Source organism: Carcharhinus amblyrhynchos, chromosome 27 (genome assembly GCF_965287045.1).
Source record: "Carcharhinus amblyrhynchos chromosome 27, sCarAmb.v2.hapA, whole genome shotgun sequence".
NCBI classification, from domain to species: domain Eukaryota; kingdom Metazoa; phylum Chordata; class Chondrichthyes; order Carcharhiniformes; family Carcharhinidae; genus Carcharhinus; species Carcharhinus amblyrhynchos.
The window spans coordinates 33,045,287-33,071,060 of NC_137350.1; the positions used below are offsets into that span (position 1 = coordinate 33,045,287).

Below are 25,774 nucleotides of genomic sequence, written 5' to 3' on the forward strand. Positions count from 1 at the left end.
ACATCCTAAGATAGTGACTGGCAAGTTCTTTTTCTGATGTACTGAACTAAAAAAGGCACATCTCAGCTGGCCATTGGGGTAATTATAATTCTGCTGACACACTGCCAGTTTGGTGACGTTTACCAACTGCTGTTGATTGAGACCTACTCGACGGACTATATGTTTCTGAAGGTAGAAAATTACTTGCAATGACGGTGCTCTGAAAGCAGATTGCCCTGCTTTCCAACCCAAAGAATGAAGCCAACAAACTGGGTATTGACCTGGAGAACATTGAGGAGAGGAGGAAAATGTGTTCTTTTGTTCATTGCAATAGATTAGTCGTATCTGTCTGTTTATCTAGATGGGCCATTTCCATGCCTCATTTGCCAGTTATTTGAGTATAGCCAAAGCAAGTTTACTGTAAATTTCTCCAGTGTTGTAAATATAAACCCACACCTTTCTGGGTGCGTACAGCTTTTATACTACAATGCAGTTTATGCAGATTACTCTTAAATAACTCTTCCTGTTAGTTTAGAATTTCTTTGTCAGAAATATTGTATTTGTTTCACTGAGTCTTGTCCTGCCAATATCCTCATTATGATATCGGAACAGGAGAAGTTAAAAATCGCGGTGTCACCTCAAGACAGCCAGTTGCCAAGCGCATCATCTGGGTGAGCAAATATCAAACGAAAAGTGGCAATAGAAGAGGTCCACAGCCGATCAAGCGGTACCAATCCAAAGCTGTTGAGGCCAACAAACTGGCTATTGACTGAGACAGCTCTGCTTGGCACAGCTGCTTAACCAGCTCAAATATTCAGAATCTATGGCAATAAATTTAAACCGAATACAAATGCAGCCTTTACAATGGATGCCGTACTATCTCAGAGCCAGTTATGGTTTCCATAATTATGATTAATGATGGTCTTGGTGATCTAATGCAGGAAAATCTGTTCAGTAACAAACTGGGAATCCAATGTGGCCCCTGTAGAACTAGCCAGTTGACTTGATGCCTTGGCTGCTGTTAGATATTGGTGCTACTTGGAAGGAAAAAATCATCAAAATGGAGCAAGCACATGTTCCTCAGTAAATCTATTGTATGTAGATATTGAGATACATAACTGTATAAGAAATTGTCTTAGAATATGCACTTCCTGAATGTACATCTGGCTTCTGGTCTTGACATTTAAATTGCTTTGTCAGCATTACTCTGTTTTTCACTGCCAGCTATTATAAAGTAATTTCAGGCTGTTGTCACTAGATTATCTGATAGGTCGCAATATTTAATTGACTCTGCATTGTCATCGTAAGATATAATTCATAAGATATAGGAGCAGAACTAGGCCATTCAGCCCATCGAATCCACTCCACCATTCGATCATGGCTGATATGCTCTTCATTCCCATTTTCCTGCCTTCTCCACTCCTCCCCACCCCCATAACCTTTCAACCCATTACCAATTAAAAATCTGTCTAGCTCCTCAAATTTACTCACTGTCCCAGTATCCAGTGCACTTTGGGGTAACGAATTCCACAGATTCACACCCTTTGGGAGAAGTAATTTCTCCTCAACTTTGTTTTTAAATTTGCTACCTCTTTTCCTAAGATTATGACCTCTTGTCCTAGAATGCCCCACTAGTGGAAGCATCCGCTGTACGTCTAGCAATCATTTTTCATATTAAAGTAAGCCTTATTCATCAATTGGCCATGAACTGTGTACTAGCAAAGATTATTGTAGGAACAAATTAAGATTTGACAGACAGCAATGAGATGGAGAATTTGTTTCTTGTGGTGGTAAGGATATTACCTGCTGCATGGAAAATTTCCTATTCTTATAGCAACATGTCTATTTGTTCAGGTGAATGAAAATCACTTGGCTATGTTTGAATATCTTATCTGAGAGGCCTTTGTTCTTTGCATGCTTCTATCCATTATGGACTGAAGTTTCAGTTTGGGTGATATTTATATATAGTATCATGCTCCAAGCTCAATTCATCAAAGAGTTTGATGTGATTAGTTGTGTTTATCCTTCGATCACTATCCTTTTAACGATTTATAGACTATTTGGTGTGAAATCCAATTTGTGCCAGTGTAATTTGGCTTATGCTGGAATTATTTGGAATGATAAAATCTAATTGGTTGTTTAACAGCAGCAATTGCAGTGATCAGAAAATCCAGGTTTTATGACTTTTAAACTTCTAATCAATTTGTAATCAACTTATGCAAGTCATACCCAAATGTAGTGGCAATACCAGCAACCTGAGTTTCAAAGTGATTCTGTTTCTACAAAGTGAGGCAGTACTTCACTAAGAAAGAAAATTACAGCACAGGAACAGGCCTTTTGGCCCTCCAAGCCTGCACCAGCCATGCTGCCAGACTTAACTCAAACCCCCACCCTTCGGGGACCATATTCCTCTATTCCCATCTCATGCATGTACTTATCAAGATGTCTCTTAAAAGTCACTACCATATCTGCTTCCACTACCTTCCAGGGCAACAAGTTCCAGGCACCCACCACACTGTGTAATAAATCTGCCTTGTACATCTCTTTTAAACGTTGCCCCTCGCACCTTAAACTTATGCTCCTAGTAATTGACTCTTCCACCCTGGGAAAAAGCTTTTGACTACCCACTCTGTCCATACCCCTCATAATCTTGTAGACTTCTATTAGGTCTCCCCTCAACCTCCATCGCTCCAGTGAGAACAAACCAAGTTTCTCAAACCTCTGCTCATCGCTAATGCCCTCTATACCAGGCAGCATCCTGTAAATCTTTTCTGTACCCTCTCTAAAGCCTCCACGCCTTCTGGTAGTGCGGTAACCAGAATTGAACACTATTCCAAGAACTAAGGTTCTATAAAGCTGCAACACGACTAGCCAATTTTTAAACTCAGTACCCCGGCTGATGAAGGCAAGTATGCCATATGCCGCCTTGACTGTCTTCTCCACCGGCACTGCCACTTTCACCTGTGTACCTGTACACCCAGATCCCGTTGCCTGTAAATATCTTAAGGGTTCTGCCATTTACTGTGTATTTCCTATCTGTATTAGACCTTCCAAAATGTATTACCTCTCATTTGCCCGGATTTAACTCCATCTGCCATCTTTTCATCGAAGTCTCCAATAGACCTACATCCTGCTGTATCCACTGATGGTCCTCATTGCTATCTGTAAATCCACCAACTTTTATGTTGTCCTCAAACTTAGTAATCAATAGTTACATTTTCCTCCAAATCATACAAACAGCAAAGATCCCAGCATTAATTCCTAAGGAACACCACTTGTCACAGCCCTCCATTTAGAAATGCACCCTTCCACTGCTACCCTCTGTCTTTGACCTCTGATCCCATGCGACTTCACCTTCTGCACCAGTCTGCCATGAGGGACCCTGTCAAAGGCCTTACTGAAGTCTATGTAGACAACATCCACTGCCCTACCCTCATCAGTCATCTTTGTCACTTCCTCAAAAAACTCAATCAAGTTGGTGAGACACAATCTCCCCTTCACACACCATGTTGCCTCTCACTAATATGTCCACTTATTTCCAAGTGGGAAAAAATTCTGCCTTGAAGAATCCTCTCCAATAATTCCCCTACCACTGATGTAAGGCTCATTAGCCTGTAATTACCTGGATTATTCTTGCTACTCTTCTTAAACAAAGGAACAACATTGGCTATTCGTCAATTCTCTGGGACCTCCGCTGTAGCCAGTGAGGATACAAAGAAACTACGTGATATTTCCTCCATGATTGGTCATGGATGTGTGGGTAGATATGCAGATCAGAAACGTTCTCCAGTGTCCATGCTGAACTAAGTGATCTCGATCTGGGGCTTTCCGAGGCTGCTTCAATTTCCCTGAACCCTGGGGTGGGTGGAGAGCAGTGGGTGGTTCCTGCGCTTGATCATTTATCCAGTGATTTGTGTGAAAATTATATGTTTGCAGAAATCAAGTGATTTGGCTTGGATGTGAGCTCCCTGTGTACAAATGGCTTCCTGACTCTTGCTGTCTTGGTGTATGTTGAAGGAGGACCATTTGGATGATGCAGCAAAAAGTTGTAGACAGTCAAGAACTCTAACCTAGCAAAATTTCACTCTTATCGGAAAGGAGTACAAAAATGAGCTGCAGTGGATTATTTAAACAATGGCTGAGTAACCGGATCACAGATGGTATAAGGTTCATTTGGATGATGCCTTGAGCAGTAATACGCCAAATAGTTTTTGGTTATTTGAAATATGAGATTTGTTTGTGTTTTAAACCATTGTGCAGAAAGCAACCCACCATGGTTGAGGAATCCTATGTGCATTTAATAATCATCTTGAATTTACCTGTGGGTTTACAGGTGCGTACAGATTAAAGTCGTGTACACTGTGTATTCTCGCAACACATTTTTATTTCCATTTGTAGAAACTGAATTTTGAAATTGTTTTGAAGTTTAAGTAACTTCGTTCTTCATTCAATTTCATTATTGTTGATAAGGACATGTTTTATTATCTTTAATTAGCTTTATTAGACATTTGCAAGAACTATTCAGGCTTGGAGTAATCAGGTTGGTGAAGGTACTTAACTTACCTTCCCTTTGTATGAGGGCGCATATTGGGATCTTTCTGTTCAGTATTACGTTTGTTTGCATTGTGAAACTGATAGGGAGAGATTATAAATAGTTGGTTATATTCCCCATCTGCCGGTAATGACACTCCGAAAAAATCATTCGGAGCTAACATAGAAAAATACAAATTAGAAGCAGGAGTTGGCCACATGGCCCTTGAGTCTGCTGCACCATTCGATAAGTTCATGGCTGATCTGATTGTAACCTTAACCCCATGTTCCGTCCTACCCTGTCCTGCACACTGCCAAGAAACTTCCAATCCTTGTTACTCAAGAATCTGCCTTAAGAATATTCAAATGCTCTGCTTTCACTGACTCTTGAAGTGTTCCAAAGAAATGACTCTCAGAGAAAAGATTTCTCCTCATTGCTGTCTGAACTGCATGTTCCTTTATTTTTAAGTAGTGAACTCTGTCGTTTAACCTTTTTACCACCTACTGGTTCCATTTTTTTTAAACATTGTGGCTTTGTGCAGTATTCTCTGAACAGTGACCTAAACAAGTCTGGCAGCGTTGCTTGAGTAAAGGTTGGTTTCCCTCCCAGGGCACGAACATAAAGCCTTGTTTCTCAGGAATCTCTCTTAGTAAACAAAACATCGATTGTCAGTCCAGATGATCTGTTGAAGTTGACCATGGTTATAAAGCACTTGCCTGTGTTGGTACTTACGTGTTAGTGGAATAATTGTTGCTGCAATGCTCGTTGGAATTGTCCAAGTTTTTTTGTCTTTGCAAGCTGCTTGGATGTTTTCCATGAATAACTTTGGGGCATAGGGAGGCAGAATAGGTTGAAATCTGCATTTTTAATTTTATAATTTGTTAATATGACAACAGTAACAAAACAATGTGGAACCATAAAACCCCACAATGCAGGAGGAGGCCATTTTGGACAAGTTCATCCAAAGCCCTGTGGTCTGTATCCTAGCATCCACCAAGTCCCATTCACACATTTTCACCTGTGTTTGATGACCTGTGTACCAAAGGATCAAACATTAAGTTCTCATCCTTTTGATTAAATCCCTCTTTACTGTTCCACTTCCTATCTCTGTAATCCCTATAGTCTTGTTGTAAAACTCTGAAAACTCTTTCTCCAATTCTGGTCTCTTGTGCATTCCTTGCATACTTCACCCCATCATTGGCAGCTGTGCCCTCAGCCGTCTAGGCCCCAAGGCCTGGCATTCTATCTTTTAACTTTGCACACTTTTGCACACACTTCTCTTAAAACATAAGAGACTGGGCCTTATTAATTTTATCTAATTCCTGTGGAGGGCCTTGAAAATGTTTCCGATTTAATGATGCTCTTAAGTGCAAGCTGTTGTTGAGGGTGTTTCAGACCGATGACCATTTGTCAGAACCTAGAGCTTGTTGAACTGTTGGCTGGTGAAGTAAATACAATATTAGTTTGCGAGCTAAGTTTTATTGCTAGCCTTGTTATTTTGTTTGATGTTGACTGTCAGTGACGAGCCAGTTGAACTGTGTGCAGGTTCTGCTTGAAATAGAAGCCTTTTAATTGTGCTGTTCAAAAGGGGCCTCCAACCTTTTGTAGAGGTAAGGTCAAACAAACTTGACAATAGTAGCAGTGATATTTGAGAGTGATTCTTCTGGGCTAGAATTTAGAGTGCATTGACTTATTTTACTTCAGTTTTACTTGTTTAATGCATAAAGTGGAAATACAAATCATTAATCTAACATTATGATGATTCACAATGCAATGCCATTTGCAGGACCAGAAAGACAATTCTTTTGTATTCACTATCCATCAACTGGCATCCTGTTCTGTTGGGGATTAGCCTATGGCAGGTCTACATTTCTCCCCCTCTCAGCTACATCCTAAACTTGATATTCAGAGTGGCACCGTGGTTAGCACTGTTGTCTCTGGCCTTGGGTGAGTGTCTGTGTGGAGTTTGCATGTTCTTTCTGTGTTTCCCTTGGGTGCTTCGGTTTCCTCCCAAAGTCCAAAAAAGGTATGCAGGTCGGGTGGATTGGCCCTTTAGTGTTAGGGCGATTAGCGAGGGTAAATATGTATGGTAAGGCCTGGATGGGGATTGTTGTTGGTGCAGGATTGATGGGCCAAATGGCCACCTCCAACGCTGTAGGGATTCTATGAATACACAACATCAATAACCCTCCAAAATGGGAAGCCTATGGCCTATGCATTGGCTGGGGATTGCCTTCCCAATCAGATGTGGAATTTAGCTTGTGTTTTTCTAACATGCATGGTCTCTAAATGCTCAGTGCAATACATGATTGTGTAATTCTCTACAGTCTTTCTGATGTGCTGTAAAAAGAAGAGGATGTGTTTGTGAGGTGAGAATAGTTCCAATAAATAATCTGAAATTTACCCCATCTCCAAAGTAGAAATTAGACTTGTGTATTTTTAGGTACTGTGTGTATACGCTTTTGCAATATTCTGATTCGGAACAAAAGGAGGTTGCAGGGTGCTTTGATCTAATAGTAAAAGGAAAGGGGAATGAAGAATGTTGGGACAGCCAGCAAATAGGATTACGAATGCTGCTTCAGTGGCGAATAAGCGGTAATTAGGACTGGTTGGCAGAAGGGCCTATTTTTGTTGTAATTTCTCTGTAACCATACAGGGACCATTCTACGGTGATTAATCGCTCTCAGCAGAGTCAGACCAGCGGTGTAAACAGTTACTGGTGATGGCAACATCTGTCGTCTTCTCTGGCAACTGTGGCCCAGAGTACTTATTGTCTGATTGCGAGAAAGCCCACAACCTGAAATACCTTTTCGACTGTATATTCATATAAGTGGGAGCAGATACTTCACCATTGGAAATCTCTCATGCAATCACCCTCAATAGAAGGATTCTATTAGAAAGTTAGGAATGTAAATATCTGTTAACTGTATACCGTGCATATTTTTTATTGTTGGTGTATTAATGACTATTCCTACCCTTGGCTATGTTCAAACAATGTTTTTTTTCTTTTCCTACAGAATATTCTCCTTTCTGGATGTGGTCACCTTGTGTCGCTGTGCTCAGGTTTCCAGGGTAAGGTTTCTCCAAATACTTTCTTCACTTTTTTTAATAATCTAGATTGCCACAATAGCTCAACTAATTAAAGAAGTGAAAACACAGGTCAACAACGATTTAGATTGTTATCCCTGGTCTTGTGTTAAATCAGCTCACATCAAACAGGGCAGTGGTACAGGTGCCCCCATATTAAAAATGAGAAAGTTGACGAGGTCCCTGTTTCTGGTCAGGATATTTGGATGGTACATGCTGGCAAGGGGTTGACACTATCTGGAGGGGAGAGAAAACATTAGCATGGAAGAAATAGGGGCAAAAAAACTGAGCCAGATTCACCTGCTAAAGTAACTCAAATTATATGAATCAAGAATTAATCTGGTCAGTATGATGATGCTTTTACAATGTATCATTTACTTTGGTTTCTTTACAAAATGTTTGTTCTTATATTAAGCCGCCATAGTCCCAGATGGCCATAGGCATGACTGGTGGAGATTTAACCTGAGAAAGCTGGCATGCATGTGCAACATGGAATAAAAAAGGCAAATGGGATGTTGGCATTGACTGCAAAGGGACTGGAGTGTAAAAGTAGGGAAGTGTTGTTGCAATTGTAATAGGGTGTTGGTGAGACCACACCTGGAGTAGTATGTCCAGTTTTGGTCTCAATTGAGAAAGGATGTGGTGGCATGAGAAGCAGTTCAAAAGAGGTTCACCAGATTGATTCTGGGGATGAAAGGGTTGGTGTGTGAGAGATGAAACAGTTTGGGCTCATGCAAGCTGGAGTTGAGAAGGATGAGAGGGGATCTGATCGAGGTATATAAAATTTTAAGTGATTGATAAAGTAAGTAGACTATATGTTTCCCCTTGTGGGGAAATCTAGAACAAGAGGTCACAGGTATAGGCTGAGGGGCGGCGGTAGGTTTCAAACTGAGATGAGGAGGAACTACTGCTCGCAGAGGGTGATGAATTTGTGGAACTCACTGCTCCATAGCGCGGCGGAGTCAGAATTGTTGAATGGTTTCAAGAAGGACATGGATATATTCCTAATTTTTTAAAAAAGCAATAAAGAGATATGGGGAATAGGTGGGGAGTTGGATATGAGAGTGGGGAGAGATCAGCCATGATCTGATTGAATGGCAGAACAGGCTCAAAGGCTGAACTTGCCTACTTCTGCTCCTAATTCCTATGTTACTATGATCATGACACGTTGGGTGGAATGGGAATTGAATCCATGCTGGATGTTGGTGTTGCTTTGCATCGCTAACCAGCTGGCTGGCTAACTGAGCCGTCTTGCATACACATGCCAACAGTGGTTAGCAATGCTGCCTCACAGCACCAGGGACCTGTGTTCGATTCTGGCCTTGGGTCACTGTGTGGAGTTTGCACATTCTCCCTGTATCTGTGTGGATTTCCTCCGGGTTAGGTTGATTGGCCGTGCAAAATTTGTGTCGGGGATTTTCAGGGTAAACACTTACAAGGACAGGGCCTGGGTGGGATTGTTGTCAGTGCAGCCGTGATGGGCTAAATGGCTTCTTGCGCTGTAGGGATTCAGAGATGCATGCAATGAATGGGTGTGGGACATTTGACCTTTTGAGCTTGTTCAAAAGATTGTGGCTAACCTGATCTTGGCCTCAACTCCAAGTTCCTGCCTGACTCCATATAACCCTTGACTCCCTCTAAATTTAAAAATCTGTCTGACTTGACCTTGAATATATTCAATGACCCAGCCTCCCCTCTTCTCTCGGTCACCCCATGACCTTCGGAGAAGAAATTCCTCCTTGTTGCCATCTTAAATGGGAGAGCCCTTATTCTGAACTGTGTCCCCATGAGGACAAACATCCTTTTAGTGCCTACCCTTCCAAGCCCCTTTAGAATATGTGCTTCAAGAAGATCACCACTTGTTTTTCTAAACACCAATAAGTATAGGCTTAAGCTGCTCGAACTTTCCTCCAAAGACATTCTTAGTCTCCCCTCTTGTTGAAACCATGCTGCACAGTTTAATGGATTTCGAGCACTCTCGGAGCCTGACTTCTATTTGTATGTGATCTCAGTTTTGTGCTCAACTGCGTTTATTTACACTCCTAGCAAGGGCTACTGAAAGATGGTCATGAGATGGAACTTTGGCTAATCCGGTCCAGGTGTACTAAACCTAATTCTTGTGCTCTTCTCTCCACCTCAGCCGAAGTTAGCTCATGCAGCACAGAGCAAGGGTTAAATTTGACACTATTCGGACTTTAATTGTTTTATGTGTACAGTTGGCATGCCCTGTGCCGATGGGGAATCCCCATAATGGGTAATATCAATAGTGCTGTAAAATATGCTCCAACCAGGGACATATTGTAGAAGATGTGTTTCTGCATTGATGAGATAGCCATGGCCTTGCTTCAGAAAGGGTGACAGCTTCAGCCAAATAAGAAAAATAATAGCATATTAGTGCTAGATTATTAACTGTGTTTAAACTTTTCTGGTGAATGCAACTGATGTCAAAACTATGCAGTACTGGATGAGTTTGTCATTCAGAAGGCCACATTTTGAATATCATTGGCATTTTAACACTTGATGGAATATTTAGCACATTGGGAAGGATTCAGATTTTTAAAATATGGTGATTTTGGGAGTCCAGTTCTATCAACCTATTGTCCAAGCTCAGCTCATCTTTGGAGAGAGCGATGGAGAAAAGGCATGATCTAGCTCATCAAGATACTCTGAAATGTCATTTTTACCTAGATGTCTCATCATTTTACACTGAGATCTCAAGTCAGATTTCCAAGTACTGCCCAGAATTCCTTTCTCCTTTCAGCTCCCAAACTAAGGCTGCATTTGTTAGATCTTGTCAAAAGAAGCTAGTGCCAAACTCCTTTTTAAAGATCAGTGTGGAGTCTATAGGTACAATAACAGTTAGAAACAAAGAAAACTATAGCACTGGAACAGGCCCTTTGGCTATCCAAGCCTGAGCTGATCATGATGCCCTAACTAAACTAAAAAAAAATTAGCTATTCTCCAGTCCTCTGGAACCTCGCTGTGGTCAGAGGATATGAAGATATCTGTTAAGACCCCAGTGATTTTTTTTTTCCTTTGCCTCCTGCCGTAACCTGGAATAGATCCCATCTGGCCCGGGGGCTTGTCTACTTTAATGTAATTTAAGGTACTCAACACTTCCTCCTTAGAAATATTGACATTCTCTAGAGCGTTCATGCACCTATCCCTAACCTCCATCTTCTCCTGGGTGAATACTGATACAAAGTACTCATTAAGGATCTTACCCACTCCCTGTGGCTCCACACATAACTTCTTCCATTGTCCTCGAGTGGGCCTACTCTTTCTCTTGCTATCTTCTTGCTCCTAATATATGCATAAAAAGCCTTGAAATTCTCCTTGACCCTGTTTGCTAAAGACATTTTGTCGTCCCTTTTAGCCCTCCTAATTCCACGTTCAAGTTCGTTCCTAACTTTCACTATACCCCTCCAGAGCTTTGTCACTTTTTAGATGCCTAGACCTATCATATACATTTTTCTTTTGACTAAACTTACAAAATCCCTTGTCATCCATTGTTCCTGAATCCTGCCATTTCTTTCCTTCATTTTTTACAGGGACATGCCTGTCCTGCACTTAAGTGAACTGGCATTTAAAAGTCTCCCACACGGCTGATGTGGATTTGTTGTCAGATAGCTGCTCCCAATCCACGTTGCCCAGTTCCTGTCTAATTTGGATTTAATTGGTCCTCCCCAATTAAGAACCCTCACCCAGGTACCACTCTTGTCTTTATCCATGACTACCCAAAATCTTATGGGATTATGGTCACTAAACCCAAAATGCTGTCCCACTGAAACATCGATCACCTGGCCTGGCTCATTCCCAACACCAAGTCTCGAATGGCCCCCTATATAAGAGCAAAAACTCTGAAGAAGTGTCAACTGGATTTAATTGTTGGCTCTATTCTCTTGCCACAGATGATGTCAAACCTGCCGAGATATTCTGGCATTTTCTGTTCTAGTATGGCCTCTCCCTGTTTGGATTGTCAACATACTGCATCAAAATGCCCTCCTGGATGCATCTAACAAATTGCTCTCCATCCAAGGCCCTGGCTAAGGGAGTCCCAGTCAATATGGGGGAAAGTTAAAGTCACCCTCCACAATGACCCTGCTTCTTTCACACCTTTTCAGTGTCTGACTACACAGCTGCTCCTCTATCTCCTGCAGGCTGTTGGAAGGTCTATACTACACTCCCAACATTGTAATTTCACTCTCCCTATTGGTGAGCTCCACCCAGAACCTTGTGCATCTGATCCCGTTAAACCATGAAAAGGCAGGCTGGTCGATGTTAAAATAATGTAAATTGTAATGTTCAGTTGATGCTCTGAAAGTTTGGGTGACAGAGTAATCTTTCATAGAATCATAGAAATCCTACAGTGTAGAAGGAGGCCATCGATTCTGCACCAACAACAATCCCACCCAGACCCTATCCCCATATATTTACCCTAACCCTGCTAACCTACGCATCCTGGGACAGGAAGAGGCAATTTAGCATGGCCAATCAACCTAGCATGCACATCTTTGGATTGTGGGAGGAAACAGAAGGAGACGTGGGGAGAACGATAGTCAGTGACCTCAACTGGGAATCGAACCTATGTCGCTGGAGCTGAGACAGCAGTGCTAACCACTATGTCGCCCATCTTGGGGAACAGCAGTTTGTAGTTTGGGGATCAACCGCTGGTGCTTTGCATGCCTGGGGAGACTAATTAAATTGAAAGGAGTCTCTGATGATATATACTTTGGCAAATTTGCTGGATATGGGTTTAATGAGAAATATAGCCTTTTCTCTCAGTGTTTTTCTATTAATTTGTGTGTCTGGGTGTAAAACTGGAAAGGAATCTAAATTGCATTCAATAGATAGTGGAATAATAGGTAAAATCATTCTGCTCACTTCTACCCTAACTTTCCCAAATCACCATCCAAATGTGTTTTAAGCGATGCTAATGTTGGTTTTTCTATCCTATTTTTCGGATGAATTTCAAACATTTATCACTGTTTGAGTTAACTAGTTTGACGTTGCTGATCAAAGTTTTATGTTCTCTGCTACTTTTCTGTCGTACATCGAAGTCCTTGGGATTAAAGGAACCAAGAACAATGCAGCACAGGAACCCTTCGACCCACCAAGTGTGCACCCATACATAGATACACCTTGAACGTTGCTAATGTGCCTGTTTTCACTACCTCCCTGGCAGTGCATTCCAGGCAGTCACCAGCTTCTGTGGAAAAACTTTCCACCACATCTTCCCTAAACTTACCATCTCTTAACTTAAACCTGTGCTGCCTTGTGGTTAGCCCTTTCACCCTGGGAAAGAGCCTCTGACCATCCACCTATCTATCTCCCTCACGAAAAGGAGAGTGGCAGTATGGTAATGAAATTATCTGTTAACAAGTGGAGACTATTGGGGAATAGTTGTTTCTCCAACTGAAGGGATATTTAAATGGTGTTTACACAGTAAGAAGTCTCAACACCAGCTTAAAGTCTAACAGGTTTGAACACAAAAAGTGGAGTCTCCCAGGACCACTGCTCTGCAAATGACCCAGACTTTTGTTACATAGGGATCATTTTGGTGTTTGCAGTTGAAACAAAACTTATTGCTTCAGTGAGGAGGATAGACTTCAGGATGACATAAGCAGATACAACACACCCAGCAGATGAAATTTAATTTGTCCAATTCTGGACATCACTTGAGGAAAGATGTCAAGGCGCAAAGGAGATTACCAGAATGGCACCATGGATGAAGTGCATCATTTATGTGGAAAGGCAAGAGAAGATGGGATTGTTCCCAAGGTTAAGGGATGTTTAATAAAGGCATTTAAATTATGAAGGGCTATTATAGAGCAAATAAAAAAAAAGACAGATTAATGGCCAGATTAACCAGAAGAGACGGTGAAGCTAACTGACAAAAGGACCAAAGGGGCGATGAAGAGGATTTTTAAATGCCGCATGGTCATGATCTGGAATGCACTGTCTGGAAGGGTGTCAAAGCAGCTTCGCTAGTAACTTGCAAAAGGCTTGAACAGGGTAAGTTTGCAGTGCTATGGGAAAATACTGGGGGAATGTGAATAATTGTTTGGCTCTTTCAGGAAACTAACGCAGATACAAAGGCTCCTAACGCTGTGTGATTATAAATAATATTCTAGACTCCCCATAACATGGGCGGCATGGTGGTTAGCACTGCTGCTTCACAGCGCCAGGGACCTGGGTTTGATTCCCAGCTTGGGTCACTGTGTGGAGTGTGCACATTCTCCGTGTCTGCGTGGGTTTCCTCCGGGTGCTCCAGTTTCCTCCCACATTCCGAAAGACATGCTGATTAGGTGCATTGACCCGAGCAGGCACTGGACTCTGGCAACTAGGGGAATTTCACAGTAATCTCGTTGCAATGTTAATGTCAGTCTTACTTGTTACTAATAATAAACTTTATATTTTATCGTGACTTTTATCCATTCTTTTATTCTGCTTCTCCGTCACCACTTAACTTTTTTCTGCACTGTCAAAATTTCTCACAGCTCACTCCTTGTATTTGATCAGTATTTTTGTTCTTTGAAAAGTGCAATTGTAAAATATTCATTTCTCACTAAATCAGCAGTTCTAAAGCTTTTCCTAGCTCTAAGTTATATGCACAGGATGTGAACTACTTACTCTGCAATCGGAGCAGACATAGCTTATCAGAATTAATTAGCAGGAAGAAATGTCTTTTCCTGTCCCTTTACTAGATATTAATCAACAAAAGAATCTATTCAGAATTGAGGGGATAATGAATGCTAAAGAAAGATTTAATGATTCAGTTTCGTCTGATCACCAATGAGAGTAAATGTAGACCCATTGTTACACATGCATTGACTTTCCTTGCTCAGATTAATGACCAGAGGAGAACTTAACAAGTGGAGAGCCTGATTTTTTTTCATCTTAATAAAAGTAGTTGCTGGAGAAATTTTTAATAATGTGAAATTTTCCCTTATTGGAGTTGCTGTTGTATCTGTTAATAGGCTGTGCCTGATGAGATAATTACTAGATAAAAAAACTTGAAAAATTGCTTGCATCATGGAGTTAACCACATTTAGGGCGGTTATGGTAGTAAAAGGTTAGTGCTTATGACTTCACCAATTCTGAGAGTTTTGTATCACTTTTTAAATCATCTTACTCTTCCAAATTTATTACTGGATCAAAATACTGCTTCCGTTTAACTCCCAACAAGAGTTCATATGTTTTCACAGAAACCCTACAGTGCAGAATGAGGCATTCAACCCATCAAGCCTGCACCAACAACAATCCCACCCAGGTCCTATTCTTGCAACCCCACATACTTGCCCCGCTAACCTTTCTAACCTGTGCATCCCAGGACACTAAGGGGCAATTTAGCATGGCCAGTGCACTTAACCTGCACATCTTTGGACTGTGGGGGGAAACTGGAGCATCCACAGGAAACCCATGCAGACAAGGGGGAGAGTGCGCATACAAGCTCCCCACACACATTGACCCAGGCTGGGAATCAAACCCAGGTCCCTGGAGCTGTGAGGCAGCAGTGCTAACGACTGTGCCTCTAGTAATTGGACACACGAGTGTGAAACTTTTTACAGTAAGGGGTCCATTCATCTTTCTGCTATTACGAGCAGATATTCTATTGTGTTATTCATGGACACAGACTTATCTCTTCAGTAACTTGCCCTTTATTGCACACCAGACCCCCTCCCCAGCCCGACAGCTCCAATTTCTGTGTCCTGTTTTGAGGGTGTAATTTAAAAAAAAGCAATATTTAATTCTTCTGGCTGGATTTAAAAAAAAAAATAAACTGTAATCCTATTAAGGCAATGGAGGACTGGCAGTCTGCTACACTGTACAAACTTATATTCCACCAGGCGGGATGAGAAAATACTGACATCCAGACCCTTTAGGAAGTGTGAAAGGCCCACTTCCAGTTCATTTTTACACTATACTGAAACCTTTCAAAAGTTTCTGAGAACCGAATTATCTGTTCCAAAAAAACAGCAGAGATTCCTCTGGAATATACAGCCAGCAGTATTTTAAGATTTGTTTAAGAACTGTTTAGTAAACCGTATAGATCACATAATAGAGATCAAAATGGTATACTAAGAGGCTGCAAAAGGCTCTGGAGTGGCAGATTTGAGAAGACCTGTCTGACTAATTCTTGCTAATCTGAAAGTGTGAATCATGGGACTCCAATATTGGCAAAGTTCATCTTCTCTAAATTTACCAACAAAATCTTGTTATGGTCAGACTTGGAATGATAGAATAGGGGAGTAAATTTTTTACCCCCGCAAGTGGCCAATCCCCTCTGTCTTTTTATTTGTTTTTTACTCTCCTCTCGCATTCGCTGTGTGAAGCTCTTACAGAAATCACAATGAAATGTTTGTATTTCCCTTTTTGTCTGGCCCTTTGGCACAGTGGTTAGCACTGCTGACTCACAGTGTCAGGGACCTGGGTTTGAATCTGGCTTGGGTCACTGTCTGTGTGGAGTTTACACATTCTCCCCATGTCTGCATGGGTTTCCTCCCACAGTCTGAAAGGCATGCTGGTTAGGTGCATTTACCCGAACAGGTGCCAGAATGTCACGACTTGGGGATTTTCACAGTAACTTCATTGCAGTGTGAATGTAAGCCTTACTTGTGACTAATAAATAAACTTTAACTTTTTAACTTTACCTTGCTAAAAGTCTTCACTTCCTCCTTAGTCTACATTTATCTGTCTTCTGATGATATTATACCCTTCAGCCATGTCGCCGATTTGTTGAATTTTTGTATCGTGCCTGTGATAAACTGTAGGTTGCTAGATCAAAATGACAGCCTGTATGTAAAATGCAGGATTAGATGAAACAAGGATATCTGGGAACTGCAGCATGTAAGTGAGACAAATTGGGCTTTGCGATTGAGCCCGTGTGTGTGTGTGTGTGTGTGTGTGTGTGTGTGTGTGTGTGTGTGTGTGTGTGTGAAGGAGTGGTTGACATTTGGGAGTTGGCTGTAATCTGCATTGATGGGACTTGGTTGCAATCTGCACTGATGGGACTTGGTTGATAGCTTTATTCAGCAGATTGGTGATATTGAAATGAGTATACACACATGATCCAGCTATGCAGTGGTCCAGAAAATGGTGGTTTGGAGGAAGAATTTTTCTGCGTGGCTTACTTTGTAATATTCGTTCAAGACTGTGTGGTACATCTGAAATGAAAAGTTGACTTGTTGACTGAAGATTAAATATAGGTTTGGGGGAGGGGGATTGGAGAGTGTGAGTGTCAGGGGCAGAAGAGTGGCCAGTTTGTATATATGGTATTAATTGGCAGGGGTGAGAAATTCTTGGAGTCAAGCAAACACTTTTTTTAAGAAATTACTTCTGCAGTTTTTATATACTTACTATGAATGTAATTTTAGCTGTACACGATGTAATGGAAAAGGACATGACTGCCATGACACATTTGAAAAAATATTTGTGCTGGTTGCTGATCAATGGCTTTTCCTACCTGTTTGCATTTGAGAAATAATTGTAAGCAACTGCAGTAAATACAAGAAGGATAATACCAACTGTTAAGTGTACATTAGAATTTGGGTGGCACAGTGCTTAGCACTGCTGTTTCACAGCATCGGGGACCTGCGTTCAATTCCAGCCTTGGGTTGCTGTCTGTGTGAAGTATGCACGTTCTCCGCGCGTCTGTGTGGGTTTCCTCCGGGGTGCTCTGGTTTCATCCCACAGTCCAAAGATGTGTGAGTTAGATTGAAATAAATAAATATGTATATAAAAGGTCAGTGCAGACTTGATGGGCTGAATGGCCACTTTCTGCACTGCAGGGATTCTATGATTCTAAAATGCAGACATGATGTTAGAATATGACTTCCTGGCACTTGTGTTTGCCTTATTTCTCGCTTTTAAAATGAGATTTGGGAAATATACCTTGCCATTCAGGGTTGCTCTGATTGTTACATCCAAGGAACTACTTAGTTATACTGTGAGTTTCCAGCTTCTGTAGTTATAAATTGAAGCAAACTTGCATGATCCCTATATTAAAACTAATTGAATCGCCAATGTAACTTGTAACTAATTTGTCAATTCCAAGGGAAATATTGCCTGTATGTGCTATATCCATAAAAAGCAGGACAGGTCAAACGTTGCCAAATACTGCCCTGTTTACACTCATTCATCATTAAAGTGATGGCAGGAGTCAAGTGGTGTCAAATAGCACTTATTCACTAACAACCTTCTTGCTGATGCTTGGTTTGGAGTCTCTCAGGGCTGCTCTGCTCCAGACTTTAATACAACCTTGATCCAGACATGCATACCAGCTGAATTCTGTTGGTGAGGTGAGAGTGAGTGCTCTCCTCATCAACGCAGCATTCCCCTCAGTTGTGGCACTCGAGTCCAAACTAACATCAGTGGAGGTTTGAAAAAAAACTGTCTACTAGCTGGAACCATAGTTGGCATAGAGGAGGATGGTCGTGATTGTTGAAGGTCAAACATCTTTGTTCCATTCTGTTGCTTCAGGAGTTCTTTTGGTGTTTGGTCCTTGAGCAGGTTATCTATGGCTGTTGCTTAAATGATCTTCCCTCCATTGTAAGGACGGAGGTGGGGATGTTTGCAGGTGGTTGCAAAGTATTCAGCTAAATTGGCAATTCCTCAGATAATTAAGCAGCCCATTCCCACATGCAGGAAGCCATCTAGGCTTGATGAGAAGTGGCAAGTAGAACATAAGAACATAAGAACATAAGAAATAGGAGCAGGAGTAGGCCATCTGGCCCTTCGAGCCTGCCCCGCCATTCAATAAGATCATGGCTGATCTGTCGTGGCTCAGTTCCACTTTCCCGCCCTCTCCCCATAACCCTTAATCCCCTCTCTTATCAAAAACCCATCAACCCGCTTCTTAAAAATATTTAGCGAGGCAGCCTCCACCACTTCAACGGGCAGAGAATTCCAGAGATTCACCATTTAACACCATTTATCCACCAAGTAACACCATTTCAAACAAGTGTCAGACAGCGGTTGTCTCCACAAAGAGAACCTAATCACCTAAAAGGACTGTATTAAGTAGCTACAATATACTGTGGATGCTGGAGTCTGAAGTAAAAATAGAAAAATGTTGGAAAATCTCAGGTATGACAGCGTCTGCGGAGAGAGAACAGAGCCAGTCATTTGAATCTAAATGACCCTTTGTTAAAGCTGAGGAAGGGTCATCGAACAAAGAACACTACAGCACAGGAATAGGCCTTTTGGGCCTCCAAGCCTGCGCTGATCACGTTTACCTGTCTAAACAACTGCTTATATCCCTCTATTCTGCATTTCTTCCTGTGTCTATCAAGGTAAGACTTAAATGTGGCTAACGTTACTGCCTCAACCATCTCACTTGGCAGTGCATTCCAGGCCCCCACCGCCCTCTGTGCTTTTTTAAAAAAAAATCCTTCTGCACATCTCCTGAACCTTTCCACCCTTTGCACTTGAGCCCCCTTGTGATTGTCATTTCTGCCCTGGGAAAAAGCTTCCGTCTGCTCACCCTATCTAAATACCTCATAGTTTCATAAACTTCTATAAGTCGCCCCTCAGCCTCTGTTTCTCCAGGGAAAACAATCCCAGTATATTCTCCCCTCATAGCTAATACCCTCCAGGCAACATCCTGGTAAACCTTTTCTGCACACTCTCCAAAGCCTCCTCGTCATTCTGGTAGTGTGGTGACCAGAATTGGGCACAGTATTCCAAATGTGGCTGAACCAATGTTTTATACAACTGTAACATAATTTGTCAACTTTTATACACAACGCCCCATCCGATGAAAGCAAGCATGCCATGTACTTTCTTCACCACCTTTTCCATCTGTGCTGCCACTTGTAAGGATCTCTGGACCTGTACTCCCAGATCTGTGTCTATGCTCCTGATGGTTCTGCCATCTATTTCATGACTCACCTGAATTGCATCTACCAAAATCACCTTGCATTTGTCTGGATTAAATTCCATCTGTCATTTCTCTATCTAATTTTTCAGTCTATCTATATCCTGCTGTATTTTCCAACACTCTTCATCACTATCCACATCTCTGGCACTCTTAGTATCATCTGTAAACTTGCTAATACAACCAGCTGCGTTCTTCCAAGTCACTTATATTGCAAAATGCAGAGGTCCCAGCACTGATCCCTGCGGAACACCACTAGATACAGATCTCCATTCAGAAAAATGCTCTTCTGCCACTACTCCTGTCTTCCATGGCCAAACCAGTTCTAAATCCATCTAGCTAGTTCACCTCGATCCCGAGATTTAATCTTTGCACCAGCCTGCCATGAAGGACCTTGTCAAATGTTTTACTACAGTCCATATAGACAACATCCACAGCCTTTCCCTCATCAATCATTTTTGTCACCTCAATAAACTCAAATTTGTGAGACAGAATCTCCCACATACAAAACTATGCTGTCTGTCGCTAACAAGACCATTCAGTTCCAAATATGTATAGATCCTTTTCCTAAGAATCCCCTCCAACAGTTTCACTGTCACTGACGCCACACTCACTGACCTATAATTGTCCTTGATATCCTTGTTAAGTAATGGGACAATATTGGCTATCCTCCAATCCTGTAGTACCTCATCAGTGGTCAATGAGGAAACAGAAATTTTTGTTCGAGGCTCAGCAATCTCATCTCTTGTCTCCCTCAGTAATCTGGATAGATGCCATCTGGCTGTAGAGATTTGTCTACCTTAATGCTTTTTAATTCAGCCAACACTTCCTCCCACATAATGATGATTTGCCCTAAAGGGTTTACGCACCCCTCCAAGATACCATTGGTCGACGTGTCCCTCTCCTTTGTGATTACCGATGCAAAGTATTCATTAAGGATCTCACCCACTTTGTCTGGTTTCTATACATCTAGATTCAATGTTTGCTCTATTCTCTCTCCACAGATTCCATCAGACCTGCTAAGATTTTCCAGCAGTTTCCTGTTTTAGTTGTCTGTATTGGTAGCCTTGTCCTTGGTTGGCACTCCTTATTTTCTGGCTGAGAAGAGAGGATCAAGTGGCAACTCAGAAGCTGTAGTGAATGATTTAAACCAGATTTAAGTGGGATCCACTAAAATGCAGACAAGATACTTGTAGCAGGGCATATTGTTATTTGAAATAAATATTGATCTAAGACCTTTGTAATAAAACTATTAACAATCCGTTCACTAGGCAAGAGAACTCAAGCCAACAAATTAAGATCAACTCTGAAACTTAGCCCTATGGGAAGGATGTATAATTGAGTGAAATGTGAATTGATTTTTTTTTAACTAAAAGCTACTAATCAATCCTAGTCTGACGAAGCACCAGTTGGTGGTGGTAGATTTGTACAGAACCAACATTGGCTATAACGAAGCTCAGCGTGTAGTAAGTCACTTAATGCATGATGAACTGTTAGTGTTTCAATACAAATGATTAATGCCATCCCCAATTCCTTCAGCCATGTTCTAAAAGTGGAGAAAGTGATTTAGAATCTAGTCTGTTTCGTGGTGCCTATTTAATAATGTTTTAAAACTGGTATAGAATAAAGGACATTTTAGCCTACATTACAAATGAAGAGGCAGTGCCAAATGTTGCTGGCACCTTTGTCCAGTAACCTTGTTCCCCTTGTAACATTGAAGACTTTCCTACTGGCTGGTTATATAATTGTTCAAGAGCGGCATGGTAGCACAGTGGTTAGCACTGTTGCCTCACAGCGCCAATGACCCGGGTTCAATTCCTGGTCTGCGTCACTGTGTGGAGTTTGCACATTCTCCCCGTATCTGCATGGATTTCCTCCCACAATCCAAAGATGTGCAGGTTAGGTGCATTTGCCATGCTAAATTGTCTCTTAGTGTCAGGGGGGCTAGCTAGGGTAAATGCATGGGGTTACGGGAATAGGCCCTGGATGGCATTGTGGTTGGTGCAGACCTGATGGGTTCAATGGCCTCCTTCAATACTGTAGGGATTCTGAATTGCTGTGAGAGCACAACACAGAATACCGCATCTAATGCAGCTTGCTTCCTGCTTGGCTGCAGAGCATGCTGATCTAATTATCCCAAAAATATTCTATGAAGTTGATGTTTACTTTGCACACCAGAATATTCCAGTCTATTTGTGGATTAAAATCTCCACGATTGCCTTTCTGACAAGTTTACACAATTTTTTGATACTCTGCTCTGCCTTGTGATTGCTGTTAAGGGGCCTGTACACTACTCCCCCAAGTGACTTCTTACCTTTTATCATTTTTCATCTATACCCAATCCGTTTCTATATCCTGCTTTTGTGAACATGGGCCATCCACCTCTATTGTGCTCATGCCATCTTTAATTAACAAAACCACCTTTTCCTAATGTCCTATCCCTCCTAAAAGTCACGTACCCTTGAGTATTTGGGCCCCAATCTATGTCATGCTGTCGCCATGACTCTAATAGTTATTAGATCATATCTGTATTGGTGCATTTGTTTTGGTTTGAATGCTACGTTTATTCAGATACAAAGCCTTAGGTTTTGTACTTCTTTTAATTTTGTAATCTCTAACCTTATCTCTTGACTTGCTCTTCAGATTTATTTCTCTGACCTTTCCTGTGACACTGGTTTATCATTTCCCATATTAGCACTTTTCTTTGTCTTATGCCTACTCTCTGATATACCATGTTTGGTCCCTTATCTCAACTATTTAGTTTAAAAACCCCTCTACTTCCCTAGCTATGTGGTTTGCAAGAACACTAGCCCCAGCCTGGTTCAGGTGTAGACCATCCCAACAGTACAGCCCCAACTTTTTCCCAGTACTAGTGCCAATACCCCACTAGCCAAAGCACACTTCTCCTAAACCATGCATTTAATTCTCTAATTTTATGCACGCCATGCCAATTTACACGTGGCTCAGATAATCTCGAGATTATAACCTTTTGAGGTACTGCTTTTTAATTTGGTGTCCAGTTCCTCATACTCCTTATGCAGAGCCTCCTTCCTAGTTCTATCTATGTTGCTGGTACATACATGGATCATGATGACTGGATCCTCCTCCTTTCTGTTCCCCTTTAACCCTGAGCAGAAGACCAAACCTTGAAGCCAGGCAAGCAACACAACCCTTGGCACTCTTGCTTTTTATTGCGGAGGACAGTGTTAACCTCCCCCTTGCTATACTATCCCCTACTACCACTACATTCCTGTTTGGTCCATGCACTTGAATGGCTTCCTGTACCACAGTGTCAGGGTCAGCTTTCTCATCCAGCTTGCAGCTCCCACTCCAAACAAGCTGAGAAAACTCAAACCTGTTGGACAATTGCAGAGGTTGACGTTCCTGGACTTCTGCCCTCTGGGTCCTCTTGCTTGCCTTACTCGAAGTCACACCTCCCTGTCCTAGACCCTAAATGATGTGACTGCCTCCTGGTACAAAGCATCCAGGTAACTTTTACCCCTTCCTAATGTGTTCAGTGTCTGCAGCTCAGCCTTCAACTCAGTGACCCTGAACTGACACATTTGCCACGAATCACATTGGCATCCAGAAGCATGCACATGCTGTAGCCTTGACACATCACTTGTCCTGCTGTCCTTAATGTGTAATTGTATTATTCACTTATCTATATTGCTTTTTAAAATAACTTTATCACCTGTTTGCATATCATCTGAAACCTTGGGACTGAACCAGAAACTTAACCAAACTGCTATCTCCTTTCCCTATAGTAGGGTAAGAACTAATTTTTACAGTGTGGAAAAAGTAGAAAAAAGAAAAGAACACCACCTTTTCTCAACCCCATCCACTTGCTAAACTTATAGGTATGCACTCGGTCCCTCAGCTGCACTTGCTGTTTTACAAATAGAATAATGTGTTATTTTGCAATGATTGGAAAATTGGAACTATTAGGATGATCGGAAGAATAGAACTCCGACATGAACATTTTGAACAGATCCGCTTGCATCTGTTGAATATTGCATGGACTTGGTTCTTCTAAAGTATCAGGTATTGAAGGGGACTGAAAATGTATTGAAAGGGTAGTGTCCTTGACAGGTAGCATTCCAGGCGATGCTAACTTACTGTCACAGCTCTTCGAGGAAATTGCCATGCCCCTAACAGATCATGAAACCTTGACAGAAGCTTCAGTAACAATGCACTTTTAATTTGGAGCGTTAAATTTTTGCATTCAGTTCCCAGAGGTTGGTTTTCTCTATGTTGTGCTTACAATTCCGAAAGAAAAATATTCTTCTGCCCAATTATTCATGTCTTTCTATCTTTAGCATTTTTTTCATCTCAGTCAGTTTATTTAGATTTTCTCAATTTTTCCAAATTCTTGTTTTTTCAGTACTGGAATGTCCTGGCACTGGATGGCAGCAACTGGCAAAGAATCGACTTGTTTGACTTCCAAAGAGATATTGAGGTACTGTGCACAGGATCATCTTATTGATGGAAAGCTACATATTGTGAAAAAAATTAAATGGCATTATTTGTATTTTGCTAGCGTAATTTCACTTGCAAGTGGCTTTTGTGTGGTATATTTTGACCATAATTGGGTGGACATGGACATAACTTATCCATTTTTTTTAACATAAACTATCTATTTCTGAAAATACCACAACAGTATTCAGTTGGAAAGCCAGCCCTAACCCATATACAAGTCACAGAAATGAATTTCTTTCTTTAGTGTGTTAGCTTGGCGAATTGGTAATGCTCTTGTCTGGATGAAGTAGTGGATTCAAAACCTCATTCTAAGTTTGAGGCACATTAGCATTGCGATAGGTGCTGATCTTCAAAGCTAAGTGCCAGTGGCCTATGTAATAGATCCTTGAGTGCCTCTAAGAGGTGCAGAGGGTTCCCTCTATGCCTTTGTGACCTAATACCTCACTTAGCTCGTCATTTGTGGAATGTTACTGTGCACAAAATTTAAGCCTTTGTGTGACTAATAAACTTTTAAAAATGTCTATATTTTACTTTACCAACAGTGGTTATATTGGAAATACAATTAATTGATTACAAAATGCTTTGGAGGCTTAAGGTGTGAGCTGGCACAATAAGAGCAAGTTTCTTTCATCTTAGGTGGGCAGTAGCTGAAATGATAAAGGTGTATTTTTACCATAAATTCTTTATTATCACTCTTCTGTCAATATCAAAAATTCTAATTATGTTGATCTTTCTTGATTAATATACAGCAAAGGAAATGCATGTTGGTCTTCATTAGGTAACAGATAATGATTTTCGCTCTTGTGTAGTGTGAAATTTGATTGAATGCCCCTTGGTAGATTTCATAAGGTCTACTGTTCGGAGCAAACTGAAGTCTGAAAGGTTGAAGGTTGTTGCTATAGACTGTTCAAATGCTTAATTGTTAACATGGACCTTTTTATGCTAAGAATTTTGCTGTTTCTCCTTCTTCACCCTCTCGCACCCATTAAATAGACTTGGTTGACAAAATCAAATAAAGAAAGCACACAAAACTAAAGCAAGAAAGGAAATGATTGCATTGGTCCAAATAAATGTGCTTTACATCCTCTATTTAATTGGGTAGAGTGGTATATTCCTTCCTGTCATGCATCCAGGAATAACAGAAGCATTCCGCTTTCTATAAAATGCACTGTTTTCCCACAGAAAATGCTTCAACATTTTTCTAAAGTGAGTAAGCTTAACTCCTTTTGTGGAAAAGGCTCAGTGGCCTTTGTAGTTTTAATGTCTAGAAGGTGCTGGTGGTGGGTAGCTGGCAGCTTCCCAAGAACGTGTGGCTGTGCGATTTCTATTTAATATCGCCTACTACAGTCCCAAAGTTCAGGAATAGCAGGGAAAGCGAAGAACAAAAGAAAATGAGAAAGTGATGTGGTCGTCAAAAAAATGTCATCATGATAGGTCGGTGAGCTCTAGGTTTGACAGTGTGGGAAGTTTTGGATATTGCAGCACTGCTCAGAGTACCAGGAAACAAAGGGCTCAGGATGCCCAAGTATTCGCTATAAAAGGGAGAGAGCCTCAACAGAAGCGTTAGCCTGTTTTCGTCAGAGAAATACCTGGTTTTGTTCCTGAAATATTTTGGAGCAGATGAACTGATGACATTATAGTGGATAACTGATTCTCCCTCGCATGAGTTTTCGTTGCAGATAGTGCAAGCCAAAGGGAAAATTCTGTCACAGCTCTTTGAACTGAGTTGCATCAAGTTACTGTGGGACTTCCTAATTGTCCTACCGATTGCTCCATACAAGGAATGTTTTGGGGAAGTGCAATTGCTATTATGTCAATAA

At 41.3% G+C, this 25,774-nt stretch overlaps 1 protein-coding gene across 2 annotated transcripts in view; it reads left to right on the forward strand.

Annotated features, from left to right (window-relative positions):
- The window catches only part of LOC145358994 (F-box/LRR-repeat protein 20), a 133,451-nt gene that overhangs the window by 66,389 nt on the left and 41,288 nt on the right, over positions 1-25,774 (forward strand). For both annotated transcript variants that reach the window (XM_080213352.1, XM_080213351.1), the window contains 2 exons: positions 7,528-7,582; positions 23,860-23,934. In XM_080213352.1, the coding sequence (XP_080069478.1) occupies positions 7,528-7,582; positions 23,860-23,934 (130 nt within the window). The remainder of the gene's footprint in view (positions 1-7,527; positions 7,583-23,859; positions 23,935-25,774) is intronic.